Here is a 26,896-nt window from a genome sequence, read left to right on the forward strand (position 1 = left end):
GTTTTTGAATGTTTTTCAAATATAGCCTCACTTAGGTTACACTGCAATTCTTCTAGAGATGGCTAACTCACAGGGTCCAAAAGAAAAGGTCACAATCTGCTCATCACTCAGAGATAGAAAACAGCATTCTCAGCCACTGCTGTTTCCAGGACACTTAGAAACGGAGATCTAACAAGATTCCTAGGTTGTAAACCCAAGTAACCATTAGTTAACATACTCCTCCAATCAAGGAAGTGGAAATAATCCCTGATAACTTTTTCCAGGATATAGGCCTCAGTTTTTTCTGGCTTGAGCTTCAGAACACTAGGTTGTAGCCACATCCGAATCTTGGCCAATGCTGGGTAAGTAGCTTACTAACCCATCCAGGTTCAATGCAATTTTGATGCGGAGGTGGAGATGACATGCATATTAAAAAAAGACTGCCCTTTCTACTTGGCTTCTATTGACTCATAGGGAAATACACAGTTGCAATTGAGATACCATTGGTTATCGGCTGCTGTTGATGCCGTTACATAGCTCTCTCATGCACTTTTCAGTAATACATTTTGCCAGAATATACAAAATCAGTTGCATGGTGAGATACTATATTGATATGAAAGCGATACTTATGCTGTTTTCAACAGTTATTCCAAGATATGCACCGAGTCTTGAAATTTTTGCTGGAAATGGAGCTTGTTAAACATAGCACATATTGCTTAACCATACTATGCTACTGTTCCTATGTTCAACTAATACTGATTTTGTAGAAGGAGTACCACTGACTCCCAAGCACTCCCTTACAGTTGAGTGTTCCTTTGCTATGACCTACCTCAGTTTCTCCCCCTTAATAAGATAAGGAGGTCACTCAAAGCACCCCATCAAGAAGCCAAGCACTCTATTTTACAGCAGTGTCTCCCCCACCTTTAATAAATCCTTCTGAAAGGAACACTTATACCCAGGTTTAAAGGCTCTTATCAGTTCTGCCACCCACCAACCACCCACCTTCAGGGTCAGGTGAGCATTACCTCATTGTAGTCCCACACTGACCAAGGAAAAGGGGGGTGACTCACTCGAGGGTCCAACAGATCCTTTGTTGCTGCCTAGGCCAGTATCCTTTGTTCCTGTGAGGCTGGGCTGGGTTTGTCCCATATATGCCCTGATGAGGTGTGAACTGCCCCTCTGCTCCTGGGCTTGTTTTAAGCGATGAGGACACATTTTCAGCCTCATAACTCTATACATGAAATTACAACCTATAACATTACTATAATAATGCTCTATGCATCATGAGCCTTCCGAAGACACCCAACATGACAAACTTTGCATTGGATACCACATAATCATATTATAAGGATGAACATGGGAGTGCAGGGCATTCCCTCAAGGTACAGAATGTCACACCAAGCTCTGCTTCCTCCTTCCTCGTCCCCATCTCCATCCCCACAACGCCTGGGCAGGGGAAGTGAGGGAGAGTCCCTGGAGCTACATGGCAGAGAAGGACTGAACTGATGGGAGGCTGGGCCAATAAGAGCCTGGTGGGTGGCTGAACTGATGAGAGGCTGGGTGGGAACTGAGCAGATGTGGAAGTGGAAGCGAGCAGAACTGAGGCAGGTCCTGGGGTGGCAGGATTAATTGCTGTGCAGGGAGATGGGCAGATGTGAGGGTGAGAGGTCCTGCAGGAGGGTCAAAATCATCTTACCCACTACATTTGGGGGAGTGGCCAACACTGATTGTCATATGCACACATGCTGGGGATGGGCATGGGAGTTCAGAAATCAAAAGACTACATATATGTAAAACATGATTTTGGGAGCCTGACTCACGATTTTTGATTTCTTGAGATTGGCAATACTGAGTATAGTGCCAGAGAAGCTTGCTGTTAGTACCAGACATTGGATAGCAGCCAGCCCTGGGTGGGGCTTCCATGGAGGGCTGCATTAAGGGGATCAGGCGTCTGGGAGGAGGGCTACTGGATCACTGGGCTGGAAGACTGTCTGTTTTCTTTTGGATTTATGCATCTTCTAAGACGGGCAGAGCTCTCATTAAGGTTTGGCTGGAGGACTAACCCCAACAAATCACATTGCCAGCCCAGAGAAGACTGTCTTTAGATGGACAGAGGAAGGAACAAGGTACGGGTTGAGGGAGGCAAACATAGTGACCTTGTTACAGTGATACTTAGGTAGAGCTTTGTAACAATTAGAGCTGAGCCAATAACTGATTTTTTGGTTCAGGGGCTTAACCGAAAAAAAATAATTGATTTGATTCAAACCAAAACCAATTTTTGAAATTTTTTGTCCAATAGAAAAACTTGAAAATTTCTTGTCTTGAATCAACCTAAATATTTCGTTCAACTCAAAATGTATTTTATTTTGATTTTTTGTTTGTTTGTTTTCTATTTGGTTGTTTTCAGGTGTTTTTCTCCTTTGTGTGTGGTTGTGTGTTTTAACTGGGCAAATTTCTAAATGGAATGCCGTTTTGAAACCAAAAAAGTCAAAATGAAACATTTCTAAATGGTCATTGAGATTTTCCAATGTTACCTCTAGATTAATTAAAAACAAGCAAGTGAATCAGACTCTGTATTGACTGTAAACAGTGGAAGTAGCCCATCCCTGCTCCTTGTGATCTGCAGCCATCTATCTCATGCTAACCCAACCATGAGGAGGTGTTTGAAGTCCTGTATCAGAAGTGGGTGCTGCACTGGTCTCCAAGTCCCTTACAGAGAGATAAGATTGCAGGGAAAAAGATAGAGAAGGCTGAGATGGATGGAAAGAGGAGCACAGAGAAGGTGTGGCCTCATAATACTGCAGCCTTAGTCACTTAAATGGTTCCTCATCGGCTAGGTGCAACAGGCAAAATGCCGTGTAATGCTGCCCTTTATACTAGATATGTCATCAATATTTTATTGTTACGCAGTGTTGGCATCTTAAATGAACACTCCACATTCCCAGGCAGCACAGAAGCTGGAACAGAGGATCACCAGGAAAGCACTTAACAACAGCCCCACAAAAAGGGACATTTAACAGGCCAGATGCATCATTAACATAGAAGCATATCAGGATTAAAGCAGCAATGGAAGATAAATGAAATAAATTATGAACTATACACAATGGAAAAGCAATTCAAATTAAATTTGTAGATGAGACAGATAGGTATACTATTTGTTTAAAACCAAACAAATGTAACACACAGAACAAACAGATGGAGTGAAAAGGAGAATCTCTGTGGACAAATAAATGTGGGGGGAACCCTCCCCCAGGAACTCCCACAAATTGTAAAATCCAGAGTCCAATAACCATCCGGTATAATTCAATGGGTACGAGCTACAGCAAAGCTAGGATAGAAGCAATAGGGCAGGCTAAAATAATTTCATTCCTAACCTCCAGAAGCAATGAATAAAGGATTTGGATTTTTTCCACCTTAATCTACAAAGGTATAGCTGCATCAAACCTTTGGTATTTTAATTGAGCTATTTTTTCCACAGACCTGCACCCTAAACAGAGGTTACCTCTAAATGAATGGCAATTTGCACCTTACACCACACCATTCATTCTTTTCTCTGTCTCTCACCTCCCTTTAATCTTTTCCTCAGAATGTGGCTTTAGCCATTCATGTGTTCACTGTAGATCCAAGATACTCCACTCACTTCAAACAAGCCCCGGCATCCAAATGGCCAATAGTCTACCTAAAAAAAACAAAAACGGGACTGATGAACTACAAGCAATTTTTATTTCATCATGAAGAAAAAAAAAAAGCAGGCCTCAATTCAGAAAAGCGTTCTGTTTCCATCCTTCCTTTATGCAAATCACACTTTGAATAAATAAATCTACATAATCTCTCCTCCCGGCTCAACAACTTCCAGTTACACTTACCAAGAGGAAGATACAGCTTTTCTGGTACTAATGCATAAACCGTGGTGATTAATAAATAACATAACACATGAAAATCATATTGTTTAAATAAATATTGTACATCTCTGGAAAGAATAACAGAGGGACTGACAATGAGTTTCTCAGCATAGTCTTTATTCTACTAAACATTCTACTAGTTAAACTATAATTAAGGTAAGGGTCTAGCTTACACAATCATGGCCAAATCATGATCCCGCTGAGATCAACAGGAATGTTTCCAATGGTAATAGAATTTGGACCTCAATAAAGAAGTGCCCAAGAAGGCCATGTACGACACATTCACCCCGTTCAATCTATCCAAGATATATGTAAGTCGTCATGCAGGGGCTGAAAAAGGAAGAAATCAGCCCACCTACTCTATGTTGGGGAGTTGTGAAGTTCCTTGCCTCTCTCCAAAGCAGCACCACTCCCTAGGCTGTGTCCTTTTGTCCCACTGAAGGTATGGAGGCTGCACAAGTTGCAGCACAGAGGGGATAAAATTAAACACACTGTCAATACAAAACTGTGATTGGGAGTTGGTGACCTCTCCTGCTCCAATCATGCAGGATGGAAACTGGAGTGAGGCTCTTTTCCCCAGTTGCCCATTTGCAGGGGGTGAGGCTCCCAAGTCCCCATCACAATTGTGGCAGGGCAGCTCTTTTCTTCTTTCTTCCATCCTTAATCATACCCTTAATACTGTGATCACCTGTGAAGGGAAATTTTCTGCCTCATGGGCCCTTACTCACTCTTTTCCCTATGATGATGATGGGCGATCACTCGTTACTGAGTATGATCATCTTCCATGGGAGTTATGTGTCCTCAGATGGCTAATAAGGCCAATCCTTGAACCACAAGTTCTATTGCAATGAGGGCAGATGTTTTTAGGCTCAGCAGGAGGCTGTTGACCATGACTGGAAACCAGTCTCTCCTTCCTTCTGTGCCTCTTGTCCTCTTCAGCTTGTCGGCGAGCAAGTTCAAAATGCACGGGACCATCACGTAGGACTTCACTCCATTTTAAGCGACTCTGGGCAAGTGTCTCCCAGGTGTCAGTAACAATATTACACTTTTTTAGGTTGTCCTTCCATAAGTCCTGATAACACTTCCGTTGTCCACCCACGTTACGGTACCCTTCTTTCAGCTGAGAGAACAGGACCTGTTTTGGGAGGCGATAGTTTGGCATCCGGACAACGTGACTAGTCCAGCGGAATTGCTGATGGATGATCATTGCCTTGATACTGGTGGTCTTTGCCTCTTCCAGGACACTAATATTGGTTCGCCTGTCTTCCCATTTGATCTTCAGAATCTTACAAAGGTCGCGTTGATGGTACCTCTCCAGGACTTTCAAGTGGTGTCTATAGGTTGTCCAAGTTTCGGACCCATACAACAGTGTTGGGAGAAGAATGGCTTGATAAATAAGAAGCTTGGTGTCTGTTCGAATGTCGTGATCTTCAAAAACTCTGTGCCGTAAACAAGAAAAAGCTACACTGGCACAGCTCAGGCGATGTTGAATTTCTGCATCAATATCTGCCTTGGATGAAAGATGACTTCCAAGGTAGAGGAAATGATCGACATTCTCCAGTGCCACTCCATTGATTTTGGATAGATGAATGTACTTCATTTGGAGAGGGCTGATAGAGCACTTTAGTCTTCTTGATATTAAGAGTGAGACCAAGACACGTGTAAGCATCAGCAAACACATTCAAGATAGTTTGAAGATCTTTCTTAGAGTAGGCAAATATTGCGTTGTCATCAGCATACTGAAGTATGCTCTCCATGGATCACCAGCTTGTAGTGGTGGAGAGGCTTGCATGTCTCAATGACCCCAAGAGCGATGCTGCTTGGAGTCGTGCACTCCCTTAGGGCTACCCATGGCAGAACGGTCAAGGGTGAGGTTCCAGACAAAGTGTGATCCAAGAAGTCCCTAACAGCAGAGCAGATGGAAGATAACTACACAATGGAGGTGAAAAACTGTCTCCCTATAAGAAGCTAGGAGACCACCATTTCTGGTCACAAAGGCCAAGATCGTCAAAGGTATCAGGAACCTAGTTCTTATTGATTTCAGTGGGAATTAGGCACCAAAATACCTTTGAGGATCTGGGCCATAGCCTCTATAGGAATCTTCAGAGGATGACACCAATGATCCAACAAGAACTCAATTCCCAGAGATGTGAAGACTAAGAAAACTCGGACTGAGCTCAGTGCATCTCCTGACCTCATCACAATGAATCCAATCATATAAGCCTGTAATCAGATTGGGTGGAGTTACAGACTTCATCCCTTGGAGGGGAGTAGATTCAGTATTGCCAGTCTCAACTGTTTAAAAATCATGAAACTGGCTTAAAATAATGGGGTTTTAAAAAATAATAAATTTGGGGTTATTTTTATTTGCATTGTAGTCTTTAAACCTGTTGGGATCATGTTTTCAAACTTTTCTCTGCAATCATGAAGGCTAGAAACTTACCTTTTAAAACAAAAACTGAAATTCTCATGTACTCACACAACTCCAGGACCCGCAGCTTTAAAAACAGCATGAAATATCCTGAGACTTGCAATAAAATCATCAGAGTTGGCAACCCCACAGTTTAATGTAGCCTAGGGTTGCCAACTCTCCAGGATTGTTCTGGAGTCCCCAGGAATTAGAGATTAATCTTTAATTAAAGATTGTCATGTGATGAAACCTCCAGGAATACATCCAACCAAAACTGGCAACTCTAATGTAGCCATACGAGACTAAAATTTGGCTTAATATTGACACTACTAACCAGGAAGTCCTCTAATAGGACTCTAATAGGGAGTGGAATAGGACAGCATATTACCTAATTATTGTACAGACTTTGGTCAACCACGAGATATGGCTCCACAAGCTTGCCGCTCTTCTTGTGCCCCTATGTAGCAGCTGGCCATAATCCTGTTGGGAAGCACAGGCCCTGCTCACTGGTAGTGCCTCAGCAAGCACCTCGCTAACTAACTCGCTAGTAGTTAAAGGACAAAAAGAAACAGGGTGAGGCTATAAATTCACTTGTCTGCATACCAAACAATGGAGCTGGCCTGCAACAGTACATGCTGCCCTTTCTCCTAGGTTGATTGAGTCCAGTGTGTTCTCTAAGAGCCTCCAGGACTGATTTTGGCTGGGTCAGCCTTATTTCTTCTTGGAGGCACAAGCTGCAGTGTGACATCTCCCCATCCCCTTATTGGCTGCAAAAGCCAGAGTCTAGCCCTATATAAGTTAGAACTCTGAGCCCTTTTACACCAGGGCTTGAATGTGGCCCTAAATAATACAATCATAGATATTTGTAAGATTCCAACATGACAGGAACCTAAGTGCTTTATGACTTTGTCTTGCAATCTCTGGAATACGGTGACATTTATTTGTCCAAGGGTCATGGCTCACAAGGACATCTGCAGAAAGGGGCCGGGGAATGATCAAAGTTCCAGTAAATCTGTGAGTGGCTTCTTCATATTATTTTATTAAACAGGAGTCCCCATAAATTTCATCATACAATCAGTCCTTCCATCGCATAAAATTTGACCGTGCAACCAGATCTTCTATCTAATAAAAAGAGCTAATGGCTTGTGCTCGTATCTGATTTTTCCACTTTTCCCTAAACTCTGACCACATACCAGAACATGCTCACACAAGTTTGAAACTGAACTACATATAAGTTCCCACCTCAGTTCTTGCTCATATTTTTCTAAATCTAGGACAGAGTGTAAATAACCCAGCTGTGCAAATCATTGTCTCATGAATCAGCCTCTCAGCATTCAAGGAAAAGCTCAACAACCTGGCAATACTGTTAAGGCAAGTGAAGTGATTGCCTAGAGAGAAGACATCAGAGCCACCACATGCACAAACTTGTCCTTACCAGTAGGCACTGAACTTTGCCTTGCTCTAAATCAGCAGCAGAATCCACAATTATGCCAAATTAATGTTACTTTATGGTACCCGATATATGTATCGCTTATTTTTCACATAGCAGCCTAACTCATTTTATATTTTACATTCATCCTCTTCAAGCTGTTCCCTTGCCTCTGCTGTGATACACAATGGAAGTTAATCATCAAAAATTAGACCTAGGTTTTGAAATACTGTTAAAATGCTGGAGGAAAAAATAGGGATAGGTAGGATGAAGTAATGTAGTCATATTGAAGATAACTGTCATAAGGACAGGTTTCAGAGTAGCAGCCGTGTTAGTCTGTATTCGCAAAAAGAAAAGGAGTACTTGTGGCACCTTAGTACTCCTTTTCTTGTCATAAGGAGAGACTGTAGAGAAAAAGTATGTATCTGTATTGAGATATAGGAGGAGGCCTGAATACTTTAATCTGTTACTGTGGCTGTAGCAGACAATAGTTTACCTACATTACTGAAAATGCATTTTACTTTTTCCATACAATATATCTTCTCTCTCTCACTTGCAGTCAGTGCTACATTTCAACTAACTCCTGCTGCATCCAACTTCATGTTAAAGTGATAAATCTCAGTCCCTGCCAGCAGCTGCAGTGGGTAGTTCACCAAATCCAATCAGTAACCCTCTGGTTCTGTAACTGTAGAATATATTTATGAAAAGGGAAGAGCGATACAGTTATAGACATATGACATTTTATGACCTCCTCTTACCTACACTCTGCAAGGATTCAACTAAGGCTCAACCACTAGCAATTTGTTCTCAGAAGCTGAAGTGAAAAAAAGGCATGACTCAACTTCATCCCATTGTGGACAGGCATTACAGCAGAGTAAGAGCTGTAAATCAGGCATTGTTTGGAGGCACAATGAGGAAGGTTGAGGCTAGAGTTACAGAGTTGTAAAAATGAAAAAAAAGGGGGGATGTCAGTGGGGGAAGGAAGGAAGAGATAGGGATGGCAGCAAGGGAGGAGAGGGAGAGAGCTGGAGGGAACAGAGATAAAGATGTCAGGAGAGAAAGGATGAGGGGAATGGGAATACTAGGAAGAGAGGGGTGGGATGATAGGGATGGCATTAAAAGAGGGGAGAGGACAGGGTGGCAAAGAAAATCATCAGGTGATGTGGATGAGGATGGCAGCAGGAAGAGGAAAGGAAGTGATGGTCACAGATGGCTGTTGGGAAGGGGTGAATGGGAAGGCAGTGAAGAGGGAAGTGATGATGGTGAGAGCATTGGGGGAGGCACCGTGAATGGGGCAGCCCACATGAAAGGCAACCAAAGCCCCAGCCTGTGCCAGCGGGGTCCATGGGCCCGGCTCGGCGACACAGGGAGGGGGGATGGTGAGAGCAGTGGGGGAGGTGGAGGCAGTGGCAGAAGGGAAGAAGCGGTGGGGGCAGTGGTGGGAAGGCAGTAAGGAGGAAAGGATGATGGTGGGAGAAGTGGGGGGAGGAGGAGGCAGTGGCAGAGGGGAAGGAGCAGTGGTGGGAAGGTAGTAGGGAAGGAAGGGGGGTGGTGGGAGCAGGGGGTGGGAGGAGACACTGGCAGAGGGGAAGGAGCAGTGGTGGGGTGGGAAAGTAGTAGAGAGGAAAGCGGGGATGGTGAGAACAGTGGGGGAGGAGGAGGAGGAAGAGGCAGAGGGTAGCAGCAACAAGGGGCAGCATGGGGAAGGCAGTAGAGAGGGAAGGGGGATGGCAGAAGCAGTGGGGAAGAAGGTAGCACTGGTGGAAGAAAAGGAGCACTGGGGGGCAGTGATGGGAAAGCAGTAGGGAGGGAAGGAGTGGTGGTGGGAGAAGTGGGGTAGGAAGCAGTGCCAGAGAGGAAGAAGCAGTGGGGGGAAGGCAGTAGGGAGGGAAGGTGGATGGTGGGAGCAGGGGAGGAGCGGTGAGGGCATGGTTTGAATGTAATAGGGAGAGAAGTGGGGCTAATGGGGTAGGAAAGAGGAGCAGGCGCTGGGAGGGAGGAGGACGATGGGGCTGGCAGTGCGGGGGGAGAGGGAGCTGGGAGGGAGAAGGACGATGGGGCTAGCAGTATGGAGCGGAGGTGGGAGGAGGACGGCAGTGCAGGAGGGGAAGGAGCGGGTGCTGGGAAGGAGGAGGACGATGGGGCTGGCAGTGCGAAGGGGCTGGGAGGGAGGACGATGGGGCTGGCGGTGCGGGAGGGAGAGAGGCGGCTAGGAGGACGATGGGGCTGGCAGTGCGGGGGGGCGGAGGTGGGAGAGGGGGCTGGCAGTGCGGGGAAGAGAGAGGGAGCTGGGAGGGAGGAGGATGATGGGGCTGGCAGTGCGAGAGGCAGAGGAGGCTGGGAGGGACGATGATGGGGATGGGGAGGGAGGAGGACGAGGGGCTGGCAGTGCGGGGGGGCGGAGGGGTGAGAGAAGAGGGAGGGAGAAGGATGAGGGGCTGGCAGTGCGGGGGGCGGAGGGGTGAGAGAAGAGGGAGGGAGGAGGACGAGCGGCTGGCAGTGCGGGAGGGGCAGTGGGGTGAGAGAAGAGGGAGGGAGGACGAGGGCTGGAAGTGCAGGGGGGTGGAGGGGTGAGAGAAGAGGGAGGGAGGAGGACGGGGGGCTGGTAGTGCGGGGGGGCGGAGGGGTGAGAGAAGAGGGAGGGAGGAGGACGGGGGGCTGGTAGTGCGGGGGGGCGGAGGGGTGAGAGAAGAGGGAGGGAGGAGGATGAGGGGCTGGCAGTGCGGGGGGGCGGAGGGGTGAGAGAAGAGGGAGGGAGGAGGATGAGGGGCTGGCAGTGCGGCGGGGGCAGAGGGGTGAGAGAAGCGGGAGGGAGGGAGGAGGACGAGGGGCTAGCAGTGCGGGAGGGAGAGAGGCGGCTAGGAGGATGATGGGGCTGGCAGTGCGGGGGGCGGAGGTGTGAGGGGGGCTGGCAGTGTAGGGGGGCGGAGGGGTGAGGGGGGCTGGCAGTGCAGGGGGGCGGAGGGGTGAGAGAAGAAGGAGGGAGGAGGACGAGGAGCTGGCAGTGCAGGGGGCGGAGGGGTGAGAGTAGAGGGAGGAGGACGAGCGGCTGGCAGTGCGGGAGGGGCAGTGGGGTGAGAGAAGAGGCAGGGAGGACGAGGGCTGGCAGGCGGGGGGGTGGAGGGGTGAGAGAAGAGGGAGGGAGGAGGATGAGGGGCTGGCAGTGCGGGGGGGGCGGAGGGGTGAGAGAAGAGGGAGGGAGGAGGATGAGGGGCTGGCAGTGCGGGGGGGGGCGGAGGGGTGAGAGAAGAGGGAGGGAGGAGGATGAGGGGCTGGCAGTGCGGGGGGGGCGGAGGGGTGAGAGAAGAGGGAGGGAGGAGGATGAGGGGCTGGCAGTGCGGGGGGGGCAGAGGGGTGAGAGAAGCGGGAGGGAGGGAGGAGGACGATGGGGCTGCAGTAAGGCGGGGGCAGAGGGGTGAGAGAAGCGGGAGGGAGGGAGGAGGACGAGGGGCTAGCAGTGCGGGGGGGGCGGAGGGGTGAGAGAAGAGGGAGGGAGGAGGATGAGGGGCTGGCAGTGCAGGTGGGCGGAGGGGTGAGAGAAGAGGGAGGGAGGAGGATGAGGGGCTGGCAGTGCGGGGGGGGCGGAGGGGTGAGAGAAGAGGGAGGGAGGAGGATGAGGGGCTGGCAGTATGGGGGGGGCAGAGGGGTGAGAAGCGGGAGGGAGGGAGGAGGAGAGGGGCTAGCAGTGCGGGAGGGAGAGAGGCGGCTAGCAGGACGATGGGGCTGGCAGTGCGAGAGGCAGAGGAGGCTGGGAGGGACGATGATGGGGATGGGGAGGGAGGGAGGAGGACGAGGGGCTGGCAGTGCGGGGGGGCGGAGGGGTGAGAGAAGAGGGAGGGAGAAGGATGAGGGGCTGGCAGTGCGGGGGGCGGAGGGGTGAGAGAAGAGGGAGGGAGGAGGACGAGCGGCTGGCAGTGCGGGAGGGGCAGTGGGGTGAGAGAAGAGGGAGGGAGGACGAGGGCTGGAAGTGCAGGGGGGTGGAGGGGTGAGAGAAGAGGGAGGGAGGAGGACGATGGGGCTGCAGTGCGGGAGGGAGAGAGGCGACTAGGAGGATGATGGGGCTGGCAGTTCGGTGGGGCGGAGGTGTGAGGGGGGCTGGCAGTGCAGGGGGGCGGAGGGGTGAGAGAAGAAGAAGGGAGGAGGACGAGGAGCTGGCAGTGCAGGGGGCGGAGGGGTGAGAGTAGAGGGAGGAGGACGAGCGGCTGGCAGTGCGGGAGGGGCAGTGGGGTGAGAGAAGAGGGAGGGAGGACGAGGGCTGGCAGTGCGGTGGGGTGGAGGGGTGAGAGAAGAGGGAGGGAGGAGGATGAGGGGCTGGCAGTGCGGGGGGGGCAGAGGGGTGAGAGAAGCGGGAGGGAGGGAGGAGGACGATGGGGCTGCAGTGCGGCGGGGGCAGAGGGGTGAGAGAAGCGGGAGGGAGGGAGGAGGATGAGGGGCTAGCAGTGCGGGGGGGGCGGAGGGGTGAGAGAAGAGGGAGGGAGGAGGATGAGGGGCTGGCAGTGCGGGGGGGGCGGAGGGGTGAGAGAAGAGGGAGGGAGGAGGATGAGGGGCTGGCAGTGCGGCGGGGGCAGAGGGGTGAGAGAAGCGGGAGGGAGGGAGGAGGACGATGGGGCTGCAGTGCGGCGGGGGCAGAGGGGTGAGAGAAGCGGGAGGGAGGGAGGAGGACGATGGGGCTGGCAGTGCGGGGGGGCGGAGGTGTGAGGGGGGCTGGCAGTGCGGGGAGAGGGAGCTGGGAGGGAGGAGGATGGTGGGGCTGGCAGTGCGAGGGGCAGAGGGGGCTGGGAGGGACGATGATGGGGATGGGGAGGGAGGGAGGAGGACGAGGGGCTGGCAGTGCGAGGGGCAGAGGGGGCTGGGAGGGACGATGATGGGGATGGGGAGGCAGGGAGGAGGACGAGGGGCTGGCAGTGCGGGAGGGGCGGAGGAGTGAGAGAAGAGGGAGGGAGGAGGTCGAGGGGCTGGCAGTACGGGGGGGCAGAGGGGTGAGAGAAGAGAGAAGGAGGAAGATGAGGAGGCTGGCAGTGCGGGGGGGGGCAGAGGGGTGAGAGAAGAGGGAGGGAGGACGATGAGGGGCTGGCAGTGCGGGGGGGGCAGAGGGGTGAGAGAAGAGGGAGGGAGGAGGATGAGGGGCTGGCAGTGCGGGGGGGGCGGAGGATGAGGGGCTGGCAGTGCGGGGGGGGCGGAGGGGTGAGAGAAGAGGGAGGGAGGAGGATGAGGGGCTGGCAGTGCGGCGGGGGCAGAGGGGTGAGAGAAGCGGGAGGGAGGGAGGAGGATGAGGGGCTAGCAGTGCGGGAGGGAGAGAGGCGGCTAGGAGGACGATGGGGCTGGCAGTGCGAGGGGCAGAGGGGGCTGGGAGGGACGATGATGGGGATGCAGGGAGGAGGACGAGGGGCTGGCAGTGCGGGGGGGAGGAGGGGTGAGAGAAGAGGGAGGGAGGAGGACGAGGGGCTGGCAGTGCAGGGGGGCGGAGGGGTTAGAGGAGAGGGAGGGAAGAGGACGAGGGGCTGGCAGTGCAGGGGGGCGGAGGGGTGAGAGAAGAGGGAGGGAGGAGGACGAGGGGCTGGCAGTGCGGGGGGGGCGGAGGACGAGGGGCTGGCAGTGCGGGGGGGCAGAGGGGTGAGAGAAGAGAGAAGGAGGAAGATGAGGGGGCTGGCAGTGCGGGGGGGCGGAGGGGTGAGAGAAGAGGGAGGGAAGAGGATGAGGGGCTGGCAGTGCGGGGGGCAGAGGGGTGAGAGGAGAGGGAGGGAGGAGGACGAGGGGCTGGCAGTGCGGGGGGGCGGAGGACGAGGGGCTGGCAGTGCGGGGGGGGCGGAGGGGTGAGAGAAGAGAGAAGGAGGAAGATGAGGGGGCTGGCAGTGCGGGGGGCGGAGGGGTGAGAGAAGAGGGAGGGAAGAGGACGAGGGGCTGGCAGTGCGGGGGGCAGAGGGGTGAGAGGAGAGGGAGGGAAGAGGACGAGGGGCTGGCAGTGCGGGTGGGCGGAGGGGTGAGAGAAGAGGGAGGGAGGAGGATGAGGGGCTGGCAGTGCGGGGGGGCAGAGGGGTGAGAGAAGAGAGAAGGAGGAAGATGAGGGGGCTGGCAGTGCGGGGGGGCGGAGGGGTGAGAGAAGAGGGAGGGAAGAGGACGGGGGGCTGGCAGTGCGGGGGGCAGAGGGGTGAGAGGAGAGGGAGGGAGGAGGACGAGGGGCTGGCAGTGCGGAGGGGCGGAGGGGTGAGAGAAGAGAGAAGGAGGAAGATGAGGGGGCTGGCAGTGCGGGGGGGCGGAGGGGTGAGAGAAGAGGGAGGGAAGAGGACGGGGGGCTGGCAGTGCGGGGGGCAGAGGGGTGAGAGGAGAGGGAGGGAGGAGGACGAGGGGCTGGCAGTGCGGAGGGGGGGGCGGAGGACGAGGGGCTGGCAGTGCGGGGGGGGCGGAGAGGTGAGAGAAGAGGGAGGGAGGAGGATGAGGGGCTGGCAGTGCGGGGGGGCGGAGGGGTGAGAGAAGAGGGAGGGAGGAGGATGAGGGGCTGGCAGTGCGGGGGGGCGGAGGGGTGAGAGAAGAGGGAGGGAGGAGGATGAGGGGCTGGCAGTGAGGGGGGGCAGAGGGGTGAGAGAAGAGGGAGGGAGGAGGATGAGGGACTGGCAGTGCGGGGGGCAGAGGGCTGAGAGAAGAGGGAGGGAAGAGGACGAGGGGCTGGCAGTGCGGAGGGGGGGCGGAGGACGAGGGGCTGGCAGTGCGGGGGGGCGGAGGGGTGAGAGAAGAGGGAGGGAGGAGGACGAGGGGCTGGCAGTGCGGAGGGGGGGGCGGAGGACGAGGGGCTGGCAGTGCGGAGGGGGGGCGGAGGACGAGGGGCTGGCAGTGCGGGGGGGGGCGGAGGGGTGAGAGAAGAGGGAGGGAAGAGGACGAGGGGCTGGCAGTGCGGGGGGGCGGAGGGGTGAGAGAAGAGGGAGGGAGGAGGACGAGGGGCTGGCAGTGCGGAGGGGGGGCGGAGGACGAGGGGCTGGCAGTGCGGGGGGGCGGAGGGGTGAGAGAAGAGGGAGGGAAGAGGACGAGGGGCTGGCAGTGCGGGGGGGGGGGCGGAGGACGAGGGGCTGGCAGTGCGGAGGGGGGGGGCGGAGGACGAGGGGCTGGCAGTGCGGAGGGGGGGGGCGGAGGACGAGGGGCTGGCAGTGCGGAGGGGCGGAGGGGTGAGAGAAGAGGGAGGGAAGAGGACGAGGGGCTGGCAGTGCGGAGGGGGGGCGGAGGACGAGGGGCTGGCAGTGCGGAGGGGGGGGCGGAGGACGAGGGGCTGGCAGTGCGGAGGGGCGGAGGGGTGAGAGAAGAGGGAGGGAGGAGGACGAGGGGCTGGCAGTGCGGAGGGGGGGGCGGAGGACGAGGGGCTGGCAGTGTGGGGGGGCGGAGGGGTGAGAGAAGAGGGAGGGAAGAGGACGAGGGGCTGGCAGTGCGGGGGGGCGGAGGGGTGAGAGAAGAGGGAGGGAGGAGGACGAGGGGCTGGCAGTGCGGAGGGGGGGGCGGAGGACGAGGGGCTGGCAGTGCGGAGGGGGGGGCGGAGGACGAGGGGCTGGCAGTGCGGAGGGGGGGGGCGGAGGACGAGGGGCTGGCAGTGCGGAGGGGCGGAGGGGTGAGAGAAGAGGGAGGGAAGAGGACGAGGGGCTGGCAGTGCGGAGGGGGGGCGGAGGACGAGGGGCTGGCAGTGCGGAGGGGGGGGGGCGGAGGACGAGGGGCTGGCAGTGCGGAGGGGGGGGGCGGAGGACGAGGGGCTGGCAGTGCGGAGGGGGGGCGGAGGACGAGGGGCTGGCAGTGCGGAGGGGGGGGGCGGAGGACGAGGGGCTGGCAGTGCGGAGGGGCGGAGGGGTGAGAGAAGAGGGAGGGAGGAGGACGAGGGCCTGGCAGTGCGGAGGGGGGGGGCGGAGGACGAGGGGCTGGCAGTGCGGGGGGGCGGAGGGGTGAGAGAAGAGGGAGGGAAGAGGACGGGGGGCTGGCAGTGCGGGGGGCGGAGGGGTGAGAGGAGAGGGAGGGAGGAGAACGAGGGGCTGGCAGTGCGGAGGGGGGGGCGGAGGACGAGGGGCTGGCAGTGCGGAGGGGCGGAGGGGTGAGAGAAGAGGGAGGGAGGAGGACGAGGGGCTGGCAGTGCGGAGCGGGGGGGCGGAGGACGAGGGGCTGGCAGTGCGGGGGGGCGGAGGGGTGAGAGAAGAGGGAGGGAAGAGGACGGGGGGCTGGCAGTGCGGGGGGCAGAGGGGTGAGAGGAGAGGGAGGGAGGAGGACGAGGGGCTGGCAGTGCGGGGGGGCGGAGGGGTGAGAGAAGAGGGAGGGAAGAGGACGGGGGGCTGGCAGTGCGGGGGGCGGAGGGGTGAGAGGAGAGGGAGGGAGGAGGACGAGGGGCTGGCAGTGCGGAGGGGGGGGGGCGGAGGACGAGGGGCTGGCAGCGCAGGGGGGCGGAGGGGTGAGAGAAGAGGGAGGGAAGAGGACGGGGGGCTGGCAGTGCGGGGGGCGGAGGGGTGAGAGGAGAGGGAGGGAGGAGGACGAGGGGCTGGCAGTGCGGAGCGGGGGGGCGGAGGACGAGGGGCTGGCAGCGCAGGCGTGGAGAGAAAGCGGCCAAAGCGCTCTAGGGCGACGTCTCTCGCGGTGTATTTGTGTGGTGGGGAGCCGGTGATTCGAACTAGCCGACTCCATTATTACGCATGCGCAGTTTCTATCGTTGATTCCGCCAGCATCCCGTCATGCCCCACGGAGCAGTCGAGACGTAGTCTCCCAGGCAGCCTGGACGCTAGAGCGGCAGTAGCCAGGCCGAGGCGGCTGATCATGTCCGAGAAGAAGCAGCCCGTGGACCTGGGGCTCCTGGAGGAGGATGACGAGTTCGAGGAGTTCCCGGCGGAAGGTGACGGCGGTGTCCCGAGGGCTGCCTTGGCCCGGGTGGGGACGCGGCGGCCTGGGCCGGCGGGCGCTGGGGTTGGGCTGTGGCTGGGCTGTGTGAGCCGGGGGGGGCCGCGGCTCCCCACCTGGGCAGTTATCTCTGACCCCCCCCAGCTGCCGGCTCTTAGCGAGGGCTGGGGAGAGCTCTCCCCTCCCTGTGTCGCCGAGCCGGGCCTACGGACCCCGCTGGCACGGGCTGGGGCTTTGGTCGCCTTTCATGTGGGCTGCCCCCTTCACCATGTCCAGCCATGTGCAGTTAGGGGGCTATTCCTGTAGCGCCGTGTGCGGGTCGAGCAGCTGGCATCTCCCGCTGAGAGCCTTTCCACAGCCTGCGGCTTTCCGCGCGACGTGGAGACGTCCAGCTGCAGCGAAAACGAAAAAAACTACAGCCTGTTATTGGCTAACTTCTTAACTCGAATAACTCTCTGTGAACTCGGGCTGGTCTGCCTGCCATGCTTAGAGGCCAGTTTATTCTGCCAAATCCTAAACCACTGTCACAATACTGTCTGCGTATGTTAAACTCTGAAAAACTAATCTTTGCTTATGAATATTTTAAGTTTATTAGGGAATAAAGCAAGACACACCTGTCATGGTTGCAGCTGTATTTGGTGAAAGGCATTCCAGAGTCTGCGCTTGCATTTTCTCTACTCAGAAAGGGTGGACACCAGGGTCAATTTATAGTTAATAAACTTCCTTGCTGAAGAAATTCATCAACATTCCAAATCGTCAGAGATCCTTATGGCTACAACAGAGATATGAAGAACATAGGGAAAGGGGGAAATAATATATTAGTAGTTAACTTACAGTTGTTGTGAAGGATGCCCATTTTTTCACAGAGGCAAAAATTGGAGTAATTCAGCAGTCATCCCCTCCCCCCCCACACACACACACAAGGAGCAGGTACTTAACAATTTAGAAGCAAGTGATGTAATGATTAGTTTTTCTCCATATTTGTAATCTAGTCTATAATAGATGCAAAGTAAATCTTTTATTTAAAAGGTATCTTTCTCATTCCTGCACACAAGTCACAAGCTAGGGCACTATAACCTTTCATTTTTTTATTTAAGTTTTTGCTAAATTGCCCTTGTTTACCTAAACTAATTTGTTTCATGTTGCTGGACTTCATTAGAACTGCTTGATTTTGCCATCATGCACAAAATGATTAATAACAAATACTAAGAAACATTTCCTAATTCCAGACAAACCAGATTAATAAAAGTGAGGAAGGGAGTGAGGCATGTAAAATGGGGTAATGTGGGAGGGTAATAAAAGGACTCAATTACAAGTAGTGGATAGTAGCTTTATCTTAAAGACTAAATCTTGACACACAAACTCTACTGCTTTTTTGATCATTACAAAGCTAGTGAATAAAGGGAATACATGTCCTTTCTGGATTTTACTAACACATTTTATATATGCAGAGAAACAATTATAAATAAGGAACTTTCCCTTACAGTCTTATAAATAAAAATGTCCTGCCCTAGATTTAATCTTGGAAGACTTCAGAATAGGGCATTATTGTCAATTTCCTTTAAGCCCTTAAAAGTTTTAGTGGTAAAAGGGATGGCTTGTATTAGTGAATGAAGGGAATTGCTGATGGGGTAGATCAGTGTTTCTTAACCTGGGGTCCATGAGGGTACTCCAAGGGGTCCACAGGCCCTGCTGACCAGCTCCTCCTCCTCCCTCCCAGCGCCTCCTGCACACCGGGGAACAGCTGTTCTGTGGTGTGCAGGAGGTGCTGGGAGGGAGGAGGAGGAGCAGGGATGGGGCGCTCTGAGGGGAGTGGGGTGGAATCATGTCCGGGGCTGCTGTCCCCACTGATCTACTCCTCCCTCTCCCTCCCAGTACCTCCTGCATACCAGGAAACAGCTGTTCAGCAGCATACAGGAGGCACTGGGAGGGAAGGGGAGGAGCGGGGAAGGGGTACACAATATGAAACAAGTTAGTTCAGGTACACGGGGACAGGGTGCGCTTGGGGGAGGGGCGGGGAAGAGGAGGGGCGGGGATGGGATTTCTAGGGAAGGGGTGGAGTGGGAGCAGGGCCAAGAGCTGAACAGGGGACTTGGGGATCCACAAAATTTTTTAAATCAAAAAGGGAGCCCTCCGATTACTAAAGATTAAGAACCGTTGGTGTAGATCATGGTGGGTAGGGATGTTCACAGTGTTTGCTATGCTATCTTATCTTAATTGTCCTTGACATAACTTTGAGTTCCAAATGTGTCAAATATACTATTTCCAGTTAGAAAGAGAAACAGGTTATTGTAATCGTTGTATTAACTGGTTAGATGAACTGAGAAGATCACAGGAGGCTTGTTTAGAAAACACACATGGGAGGGGAAAAGGCTTCGTACTACTTGATCTTCCCCTCCCCCATTAAGTGTGAATTAAATGACTCGGGATGGTGGGGAATCTATGCACTATAAATATTGAATTGGACAAATTGGCCACTAAAAATGAATGTTTCAGATTTTATTTCTAAAAGTCTCAAACCACACCCTCACACAGGGAGAAAACTAGGATTTGGTGGACCTTTCTGAATACTTGAGTTTTCCTGTACCTCTGCAATAACCTCAACTGATCTTCCTTGAAATCCTCTTTATAACTGCCTCAATAGAAAAAGAACCAGATATCAGAACCTGGCTCTGATATATTTGAGAAAATAATATAATGGAAAAATCAAAACATCTCAAATGTCAGAATGAGGGTGGTTATTTGGGCACCATGTTGTCCTTCTTAGAATATGATAATGTACCTATAAACCAAATGAGGTGAAATTCTTCTTACTGAATGTGGATATACTGTTTGTTAAACATCCTAAGTTTTAAGAAATTCTGAAAATGTTTCATACAGGACATCAGTATTTTTATCAAAAAAGTAACTCCAGACTCTCCTACGGTTTGTGATTGAAGTTTCATGTAGATGTTAACTATTGAAATACATTTTAAAAATCATTCTTTATATATTATGTGTCTGCTGATTAAGCACTAAAGGCTTCTTGATGTAGCTTGCAAAAAAAAAAAAAAACCCAACTTATAAAGCAATCATTAAACCCTCCAATAAGATATTGGTGCTGAGATATCATAAAGAAAGTTCAGAATTACTATTTGGGTGTTTTGTTTTCTTATTGCTTAATCAAAAATAATTGGATAAATATTAGATTATAAAAACTTTTACTAAAATTATCTCAAACTGTTAATCTTCCAAGTTATACTACTTGTCTATGCAGCCGTACATGTTGTTAGAGTTCTGTTATGTCTGATACTCTTTCCCTGACCTAGGGAAATTAGGTAATGCAAACTTGTGTTAAAGCATAACAAAAATTACATTACGTAAGCATTCTTTACTTCTTTAATTCCTACTTCAACTCAGTTACTTAAAAATTTGGTATAATTATTTCTTGAATCTGAAACAGATGTTTTCAATCTTTATGGAGCATTTCATTTCAAGTTTAGTATGATATGATGTATGGTATAATATGAATTGGTCACTTTTGACTTCTGTGATCCTTTTTAGTGGTATAAAATCATATGGCTTTTGGTATTGTAGAGCTGAGTACGAAAACCTATTTTGTCTTCATTTTTGAAGTATGGAACACACCACGCTGTGATCAGAATATTAAAATACATTTCTAAGACTCCCATCACGACTAGTTTGTCAAAATAGATTTTGTAACTTTAGTTTATAGTAATAATACTTAATGGTAGTCAACTCTCAAAAACATTTTTGATACTTCCAAATCCCAGATAATGCTATATCATTTTTTACTTTTATCCAGTCACAGGCATAGAATGTAACTGGAATAATAACTTCAATACACAAGCCTAGTATATAGTGTCAACATACAAATAGTTTAAAGTCTTGTAGCTACAGGAATAAGAGCATAATTTAGGCTTTTTTTTTATCACTTTCATCTGTTTTTCACCCACTTTAATGTGGAAGACATCTTAGCCCCACTTCTTGAAGCATGATGCAGGTTTTCATGAATAAAGAAGTGTCAGTCTGCCTGACAACTGTCCTTTTATGGTTGAACCTCTCAGAGCCATTGTGCCTGATTGTATCATCTCAAATCATTTGAGACTCTTGTCACCAACTAATGTAATGCCTGAATTCTGGGTCAATTTTTACCTTACAAAAACAAATTTTTATTTGTTGTGGAATAAGTATGTCTTTGAAATATAAATACAGTAAATGAAATAGTTGATATAGTACTGTTTTATAGTCTTTGTAAGAACATTAAATTTGAATGTTAAATTCACTGTGTGTAAATAAACATGAAGTTTATTGTAAGTAGTGCTGAATTAAGGCCCTTTTCTCCCTTGTAACTCAGTTTAATTGTTTGTGAATTGAATGTGACTATCCTAGTGAAAAGGACAATAGAGTAATTAGTTATTTCTTTTGCATTATTAGTAGTAGTAGTATTACTGTAGCCCCTAGGAGCCCTATTAATGGACCAGGACCGCATTGTGCTAGGCACTGTACAAATACAGTATAAAGATGGTCCTTGGCTCAAGGGGTTTCTCTTCTCTTCCCACCCCTTTTTTCTTTCTCTAGTTTCTGCAGGGTCTCCAGCCCAGCCCTTCCACAAACAAAGTATCCATCCTGTGGCTTGTGAAGCTAAATCTTAGTCGCTTATCTTTGGCAGCAAATTCTTTTACATGTGTGGCTGGCTAGGAATTGATAATTCTGTTCCTGTGGTTCTCAAATTTTTCCATACTGTGACCACTTGTTATAATAGGAAAAAGTTTCAGGACCTCCCTTTCACCTATACTCATAAAGGGGGAAGGGTGGTTGCAACCCACCTGGATCTGTTTGTGACCCTCCCACAGTCAGTTTCCTTTTGTTATTGACTTGTATGTACAATACTACTCTGGTGGCTGCTGGAAAGCTTTGGTTTTTCTGGGTTGGTAGAAAACTGATGGTAAATTATGGTGGGACGCAGCACCATTCAAAACCATTTGGTGGTTGGGGAGGAGCACTGCAATGTTCTCACATTTAAAACTAATAATGCCAGGTAATCTTATAAATCTGTACTATGGATGCCAAATACCAAAAATATATTCCCTACCATGAGCCTTTCTGGTGCTCCAGGAGAACTTACTTCACATGCGGTGCTTTGCTACTTTTCGGTATTAATAAGAGGACCAAAAACAGTTTCCATGTTGCAATACTGGGACAAAGCTTGCAGTTTACTTTTCTGATTTATCTTTACTTCTGCAGCTGTAGAAAAACACAAAACTTTGCCTATATGAAAAATAGAACTGGTAGCTTTAAAGGTGAGAGGAAGGGTTAAAAATAATGTGAAGCTACTTATTGTATAGCTATAGTTGCATACCCTTCTTGTTTTAGTTACTTGTAATTTCAGTATTTTCCATAAGAAGAAATGGAAGGTCTAAGCGGATTGAGTAAAGGAGTTTTTTTGAATCTTCTTGACAATAAAAGCTCTCAGCATTTAAAATTTAATATTTTCATGCAACCCTGAGTTTCATGCAAACTTTCTAAAAGTCTTTAGGTGTATTAATGGAAACCAGGTAACATGTTACCTTCTATATTTGTGCTGTCTTGTTACAGATCTTCTATGAGTGATCTTTTTTTAATTAATATCCTCATTATGAATAAATAATCCTAGAATCCAAAACATTAAGCTTATAGCTATTTATAAAGTTGTATTAGATTATAATTCAAGAAGTTATGGTGTTAAATAGCATCTTGTAATGATTTTATTCTTCTAAACACTTTAACATGATCAGAACTTTTTTTTTATAATCATAGAGAAAATGTTTGGTGTTGATGACATTTCAGTGTATCTAATGGCCAGACCTAATGGTACCAAAGCAGTACAACATAAAATATTTAGACTTTGTCTGTTTTCTGTCCTTAGACTGGGCTGGTTTAGATGAAGATGAAGATGCACATGTCTGGGAAGACAATTGGGATGATGACAATGTAGAAGATGATTTCTCCAATCAGTTAAGGTAATCTTGGAGTTTAATTTACAGTTAGAAGTTGAACAGAAAACTTTCAGTCTGTAGTTTTTAGTTGGGTGGAACCTGTGACTTTAAAAAATGTTCAGTTTAAAAAAATTTTTGAAAGAAAAAGTGAGCAAATCTCTGCTTTACTGCCCCAAAGAGTTTTTTAAAAGCAGCATTTGCTGTCATAACCCAACAAGCCTTACTACTGGTGACCAGCCTCTGTACTTTAGTGTCAATGCTATAAACACTGAAATAACTCTGTTACCTCTCAGTATGTGTGATGATTAGAGTGGGACAGGAAACAGCTTTCACATCCTGTAAAATTTTTCAGGATTTCAAAAACTTTCCATCCTGAACTGAGAAACCTTTCCAGACAAAAGACTTGTCAATACTGATACATTCCCACAAAAAGTTTACTTGTGGTGAGGAGTCGTCTTCCAGCAAAGAGCGATTAAGTGAAGCAATTCCCGGCCAGTTCTAGAGGCAGTCATAGACTTTATTACAGGGGGAAGAATTACCAAAGTAAATTTTTAAAATCTAAAAATACCTATGGATAGGAGCTGAGCACTTCTAATCCAGTTGTTTAACCCTCCTTTCTGCAGGTCACTTTTAGTTTCAGTTAATCTTTTACTGATGCCTAACTATAATTTAAGGAGTTTGAATCATCAATACAAACTTGTGCTTTATCACTAATCCCTCCATACATTGTCCACGTAATGAAATATCTGTAATGTAGCCTGATTTGAGACAGTTACTGGACTGACTCCCTTGTTTTAGACACAAGGTTAAGGTGACCCTCAGGTAGTGGGTATCAAAGTAAATCCTGTTCGTGTAATTGCTTATTATCAAGTTGAAAGATAGTTTCAAGTTAATTGCAGGTCTTAAATATATTACCACTCTAAAGACAGTGTGTGTCAAAGTATTACAGGAATCCTCAAAGTGTGACAGAAAATTCTGTATGAGAAGGTTCAATACATGACACTTTAGACTGTGAAAACTATAACTTAATTACATTTTATAGTAAAGAATTCATAATCTGTCCTCATCTCTGTATTTAAATTAAAGACTCCAGTCTGAGGTTGGAACAGCATTCCTCTACCACAATCCGTGGGCTATCCCTGTTCTGTTTAAGCCATCCTGAAATACAACTGGCTTGAGTGTCCTAAAATTAATCTTACATTTTAGTAGTGAAAATCCATCCTTGCTTCTGGATTGGGTCAAAAAAGATTGATTCATTCATTCTGTGTATTCAGATAACCTCCTTATCTAAACTATCACAATTATTCATCAGTCAAAACAAGTTGGATGGAAGTTATGCCTGTTTAAGAACTGCAGAATCTGAACTTTTGTGTTCATTTGGGCTCTCATTCAAAGTATAAACACACACCTAATTTTAAGCATGTATAATCCTATTAAAATCAGTGGGACTATGTACAAGATTAAGGACCTTTTTATATATTAGGGCCCAAGTCTTGTATTAATGAGGAGGAATCAGAGATACCATACTGATGAGTGCAGTGTCAAAACTTGTTTAAGTTTTTACTTTGTAAAAAGAATTTTAGCTTTGTTCCTAGATGGTTGGCCGCCTTTTTAAATAAATAAATAAAAATCTGTGACTTCCTTATGCACAAGTTACCCGTGTGAAATCTGTGTATTGCATTATCATTTCTAATGAAGTTTTATTGACTTAAAAATGGGGTGAAAGAAAGCACCTCCTTGATTTAATCAATAAGTAGTGGGGACCATAATTAAACAAGCCTTTGAATTTTTATCTGGGGTTCATATCCATGTTGAAAAGAGTGACTAAACTGAAATGTAGAAAGAAGGTAAAGCAAGTGAGGCAAAAATGTGAATTATTGCACTTATTTGTTCTTTTGTATCAAAAGTGACAGTAGCATATTAATAAAAGGAGTACTTGTGGCACCTTGGAGACTGCTCAAATAAATTTGTTAGTTTCTAAGGTGCCACAAGTACTCCTTTTATTTTTGTGGATGCAGACTAACACGGCTGCTACTCTGAAAGTAGCATATGTATTCAGTGTTTTCTTACCAGATAATATTTAGGTTCTTGATTAACATTTGTTGTGGTTTAAAGAGCTTTTCAAATATCTGCCAGTATTTTATTGTGCCTCAATCATACTTCTGGTTCTTGTTTTTATACAGAGCTGAACTAGAAAAACATGGATACAAGATGGAGACCTCCTAGTTTTCAGTGAAGATGGAATAATCTAAAATTGAACTGTAGATTGAATTCTTGACAAAAGAAGACAGGCTGGGACATGAGATGATACATTCAATCCATTTTCAGTTTGCTTTGATTTATTTTGGTTTTGTATAAATAATAAAAATTTTAATCTAAACCCTTTTATATATCCAGCATTTTTTCAGCTTCTGTTTCATTGATGAGAAATATTTTTTAAAAAAATCAATCCTTATGTGGCTTGTGCAGCTGTGTTCATGGTTTCTTATATAATGTTGCTGATGATCTTTAAATAGCTGAAGCCTGTCCCGTTAAAATCAATAGGAACAAAATAAGCATCAGTAAGAACAGAACTGAAAAATAGCAGACCTTTTGTCTTGGGTAGATATAGACAAGATGCAAATGCAAGAAGGAAACGCAATTAAAACTTCTGTTATAGTCCAACAAAATGTGACTAAAATATGAAAGCAATGTGTGTGGGCATGGGGAATGAATACAGGATAGATTAACAAATATTAATCTGTTAAAATATTTTAAGATTTGATTTAAAAACATGTAATTTTTCTTTAGTTAATATGCTGGTGAGAACTAGTTTGATAGCCCTGCAAGATAAAGGCCTCTGCTAATCTAGAGGTAAGAACAACACAGGAAGCCAAAGTGCACACTCCTCCAGCCCTGTTAGAGGACTTTTCTAGAGATCCTGGGAAGTAGTGACTTTGAAAAAAATTTGGGATCAAGGTGGATAATCAGCTGAACACGAACTCCCAGTGTGATACAGTAGTCAAAAGGGCTAATGTGGTCCTTGGCTGCATAAATTGGGGAATCTTGAGTAGTAGTGAAGAAGTTATTTTACCTCTTGGTCACTGGTGTGACCTGCTGCTATAATACTGTGTCCAGTTCTGGTACAACAATTAAGAAGGATGTTGATAAATTGGAGAGGGTTCAGAAAAGAGTTATGAAAATGATTAAAGGATTAGAAAACCTGCCTATAGTAATAGACTCAAGAAGCTCAATCTGTTTAGTTTAACAAAAAGGAAGTAAAGGAGTGTCTTGATCACAGTCTATAAGTAGCTACATGGGAAACAGATATTTGATATTGGCCTCGTCAGTGTAGCAGACGAGGGTTTAGCATGATCCAGTGGCTGGAAATTGAAGCTAGATAAAATCAGATTTTGAAATAAGGCATAGATTAAGTGAGGACAATTAACTATTAGAACTGTTACTAAGAATCATGGATTCTCAGTCACTGGCCATTTTTAAATCAAGATTCGATCTTTTTCTTAGAGATGCTCTAGGAATTATTTTGGGGAAGTTCTACAGCCTGCATTGTACAGGAGGTCAGACTAGATTAGGGGTCACCAACTGGTCGATCGTGATCGACTGGTCGATCTTGGAGACTCTCCCAGTCAATCACGATCTCCAGCTGCTAAAAATCTGGCAGTGTAGCTAAGGCAGACTCCCTGCCTGTCCTGGCCCTACGCCGCTCCTGGAAACGGCCAGCACACCCCAAAGGCCGCGGAGGGGGGAGGCCTCCACGCTGCTTCTGCCTGCAAGCACAGCTCCCCTTGGCCGGGAACCGCACAAGGGAAGTGTCACCCGGTGGGAGCCCACATCGCTAACCCTGAGCCCCCTCCCGGGCCAGCACCCCAAACCCCCTCCCGCATCTTAGCCCCTGCTCCAACCCTGAGCCCCTTGCCCAGAGCCAACACCCCATGATCCGTCCTGCACCCCAAGCCCCTGACCCCCTCCCGGAGCCAGCACTCTGTACCCTCTCCCGCACCTCAATACTTTGCCCCCTCTAGCACCCAAACTCCAAGAGCTTGCACGCCTCACCCCATTCTGCCCCAGAGCCCTCCCCACTCCAAGCCCCTTGGACCCCCACTCAGAGCCTACACCCCCTCCTGAACCCCTGCCCCAGCCTGGTGAAAGTGAGTGAGGGTGGGGGAGAGTGAGCAAGGGAGGGGGGGATGGAGTGGGCAGGGCTTCAGGGAAGGGGTGGGGCCTCAGCCAAGGTGCAGGGTAGATCCTGGGTTGCACTTGTATTCAAAAAGTGATCTTGTGCATAAAAAGGTTGGAGACCACTAGCGTAGATCACAATTGTGCTTTCTGGCCTTGGAATCTATGA

General features: G+C 49.2%; 1 protein-coding gene across 1 annotated transcript; it reads left to right on the forward strand.

Annotated features, from left to right (window-relative positions):
- Window positions 1–16,257: 16,257 nt before the first annotated feature.
- On the forward strand, window positions 16,258–24,931 carry SEM1 (SEM1 26S proteasome subunit). The gene is made up of 3 exons (XM_073333878.1): window positions 16,258–16,568; window positions 22,482–22,575; window positions 24,735–24,931. Exons 1-3 carry the CDS (start codon window positions 16,493–16,495, stop codon window positions 24,775–24,777), a joined length of 213 nt encoding a protein of 70 aa, XP_073189979.1. The 5' UTR covers window positions 16,258–16,492; the 3' UTR covers window positions 24,778–24,931.
- Window positions 24,932–26,896: the final 1,965 nt, after the last annotated feature.

This window comes from Lepidochelys kempii, chromosome 2 (assembly GCF_965140265.1).
Source record: "Lepidochelys kempii isolate rLepKem1 chromosome 2, rLepKem1.hap2, whole genome shotgun sequence".
Lineage (NCBI taxonomy): Eukaryota > Metazoa > Chordata > Testudines > Cheloniidae > Lepidochelys > Lepidochelys kempii.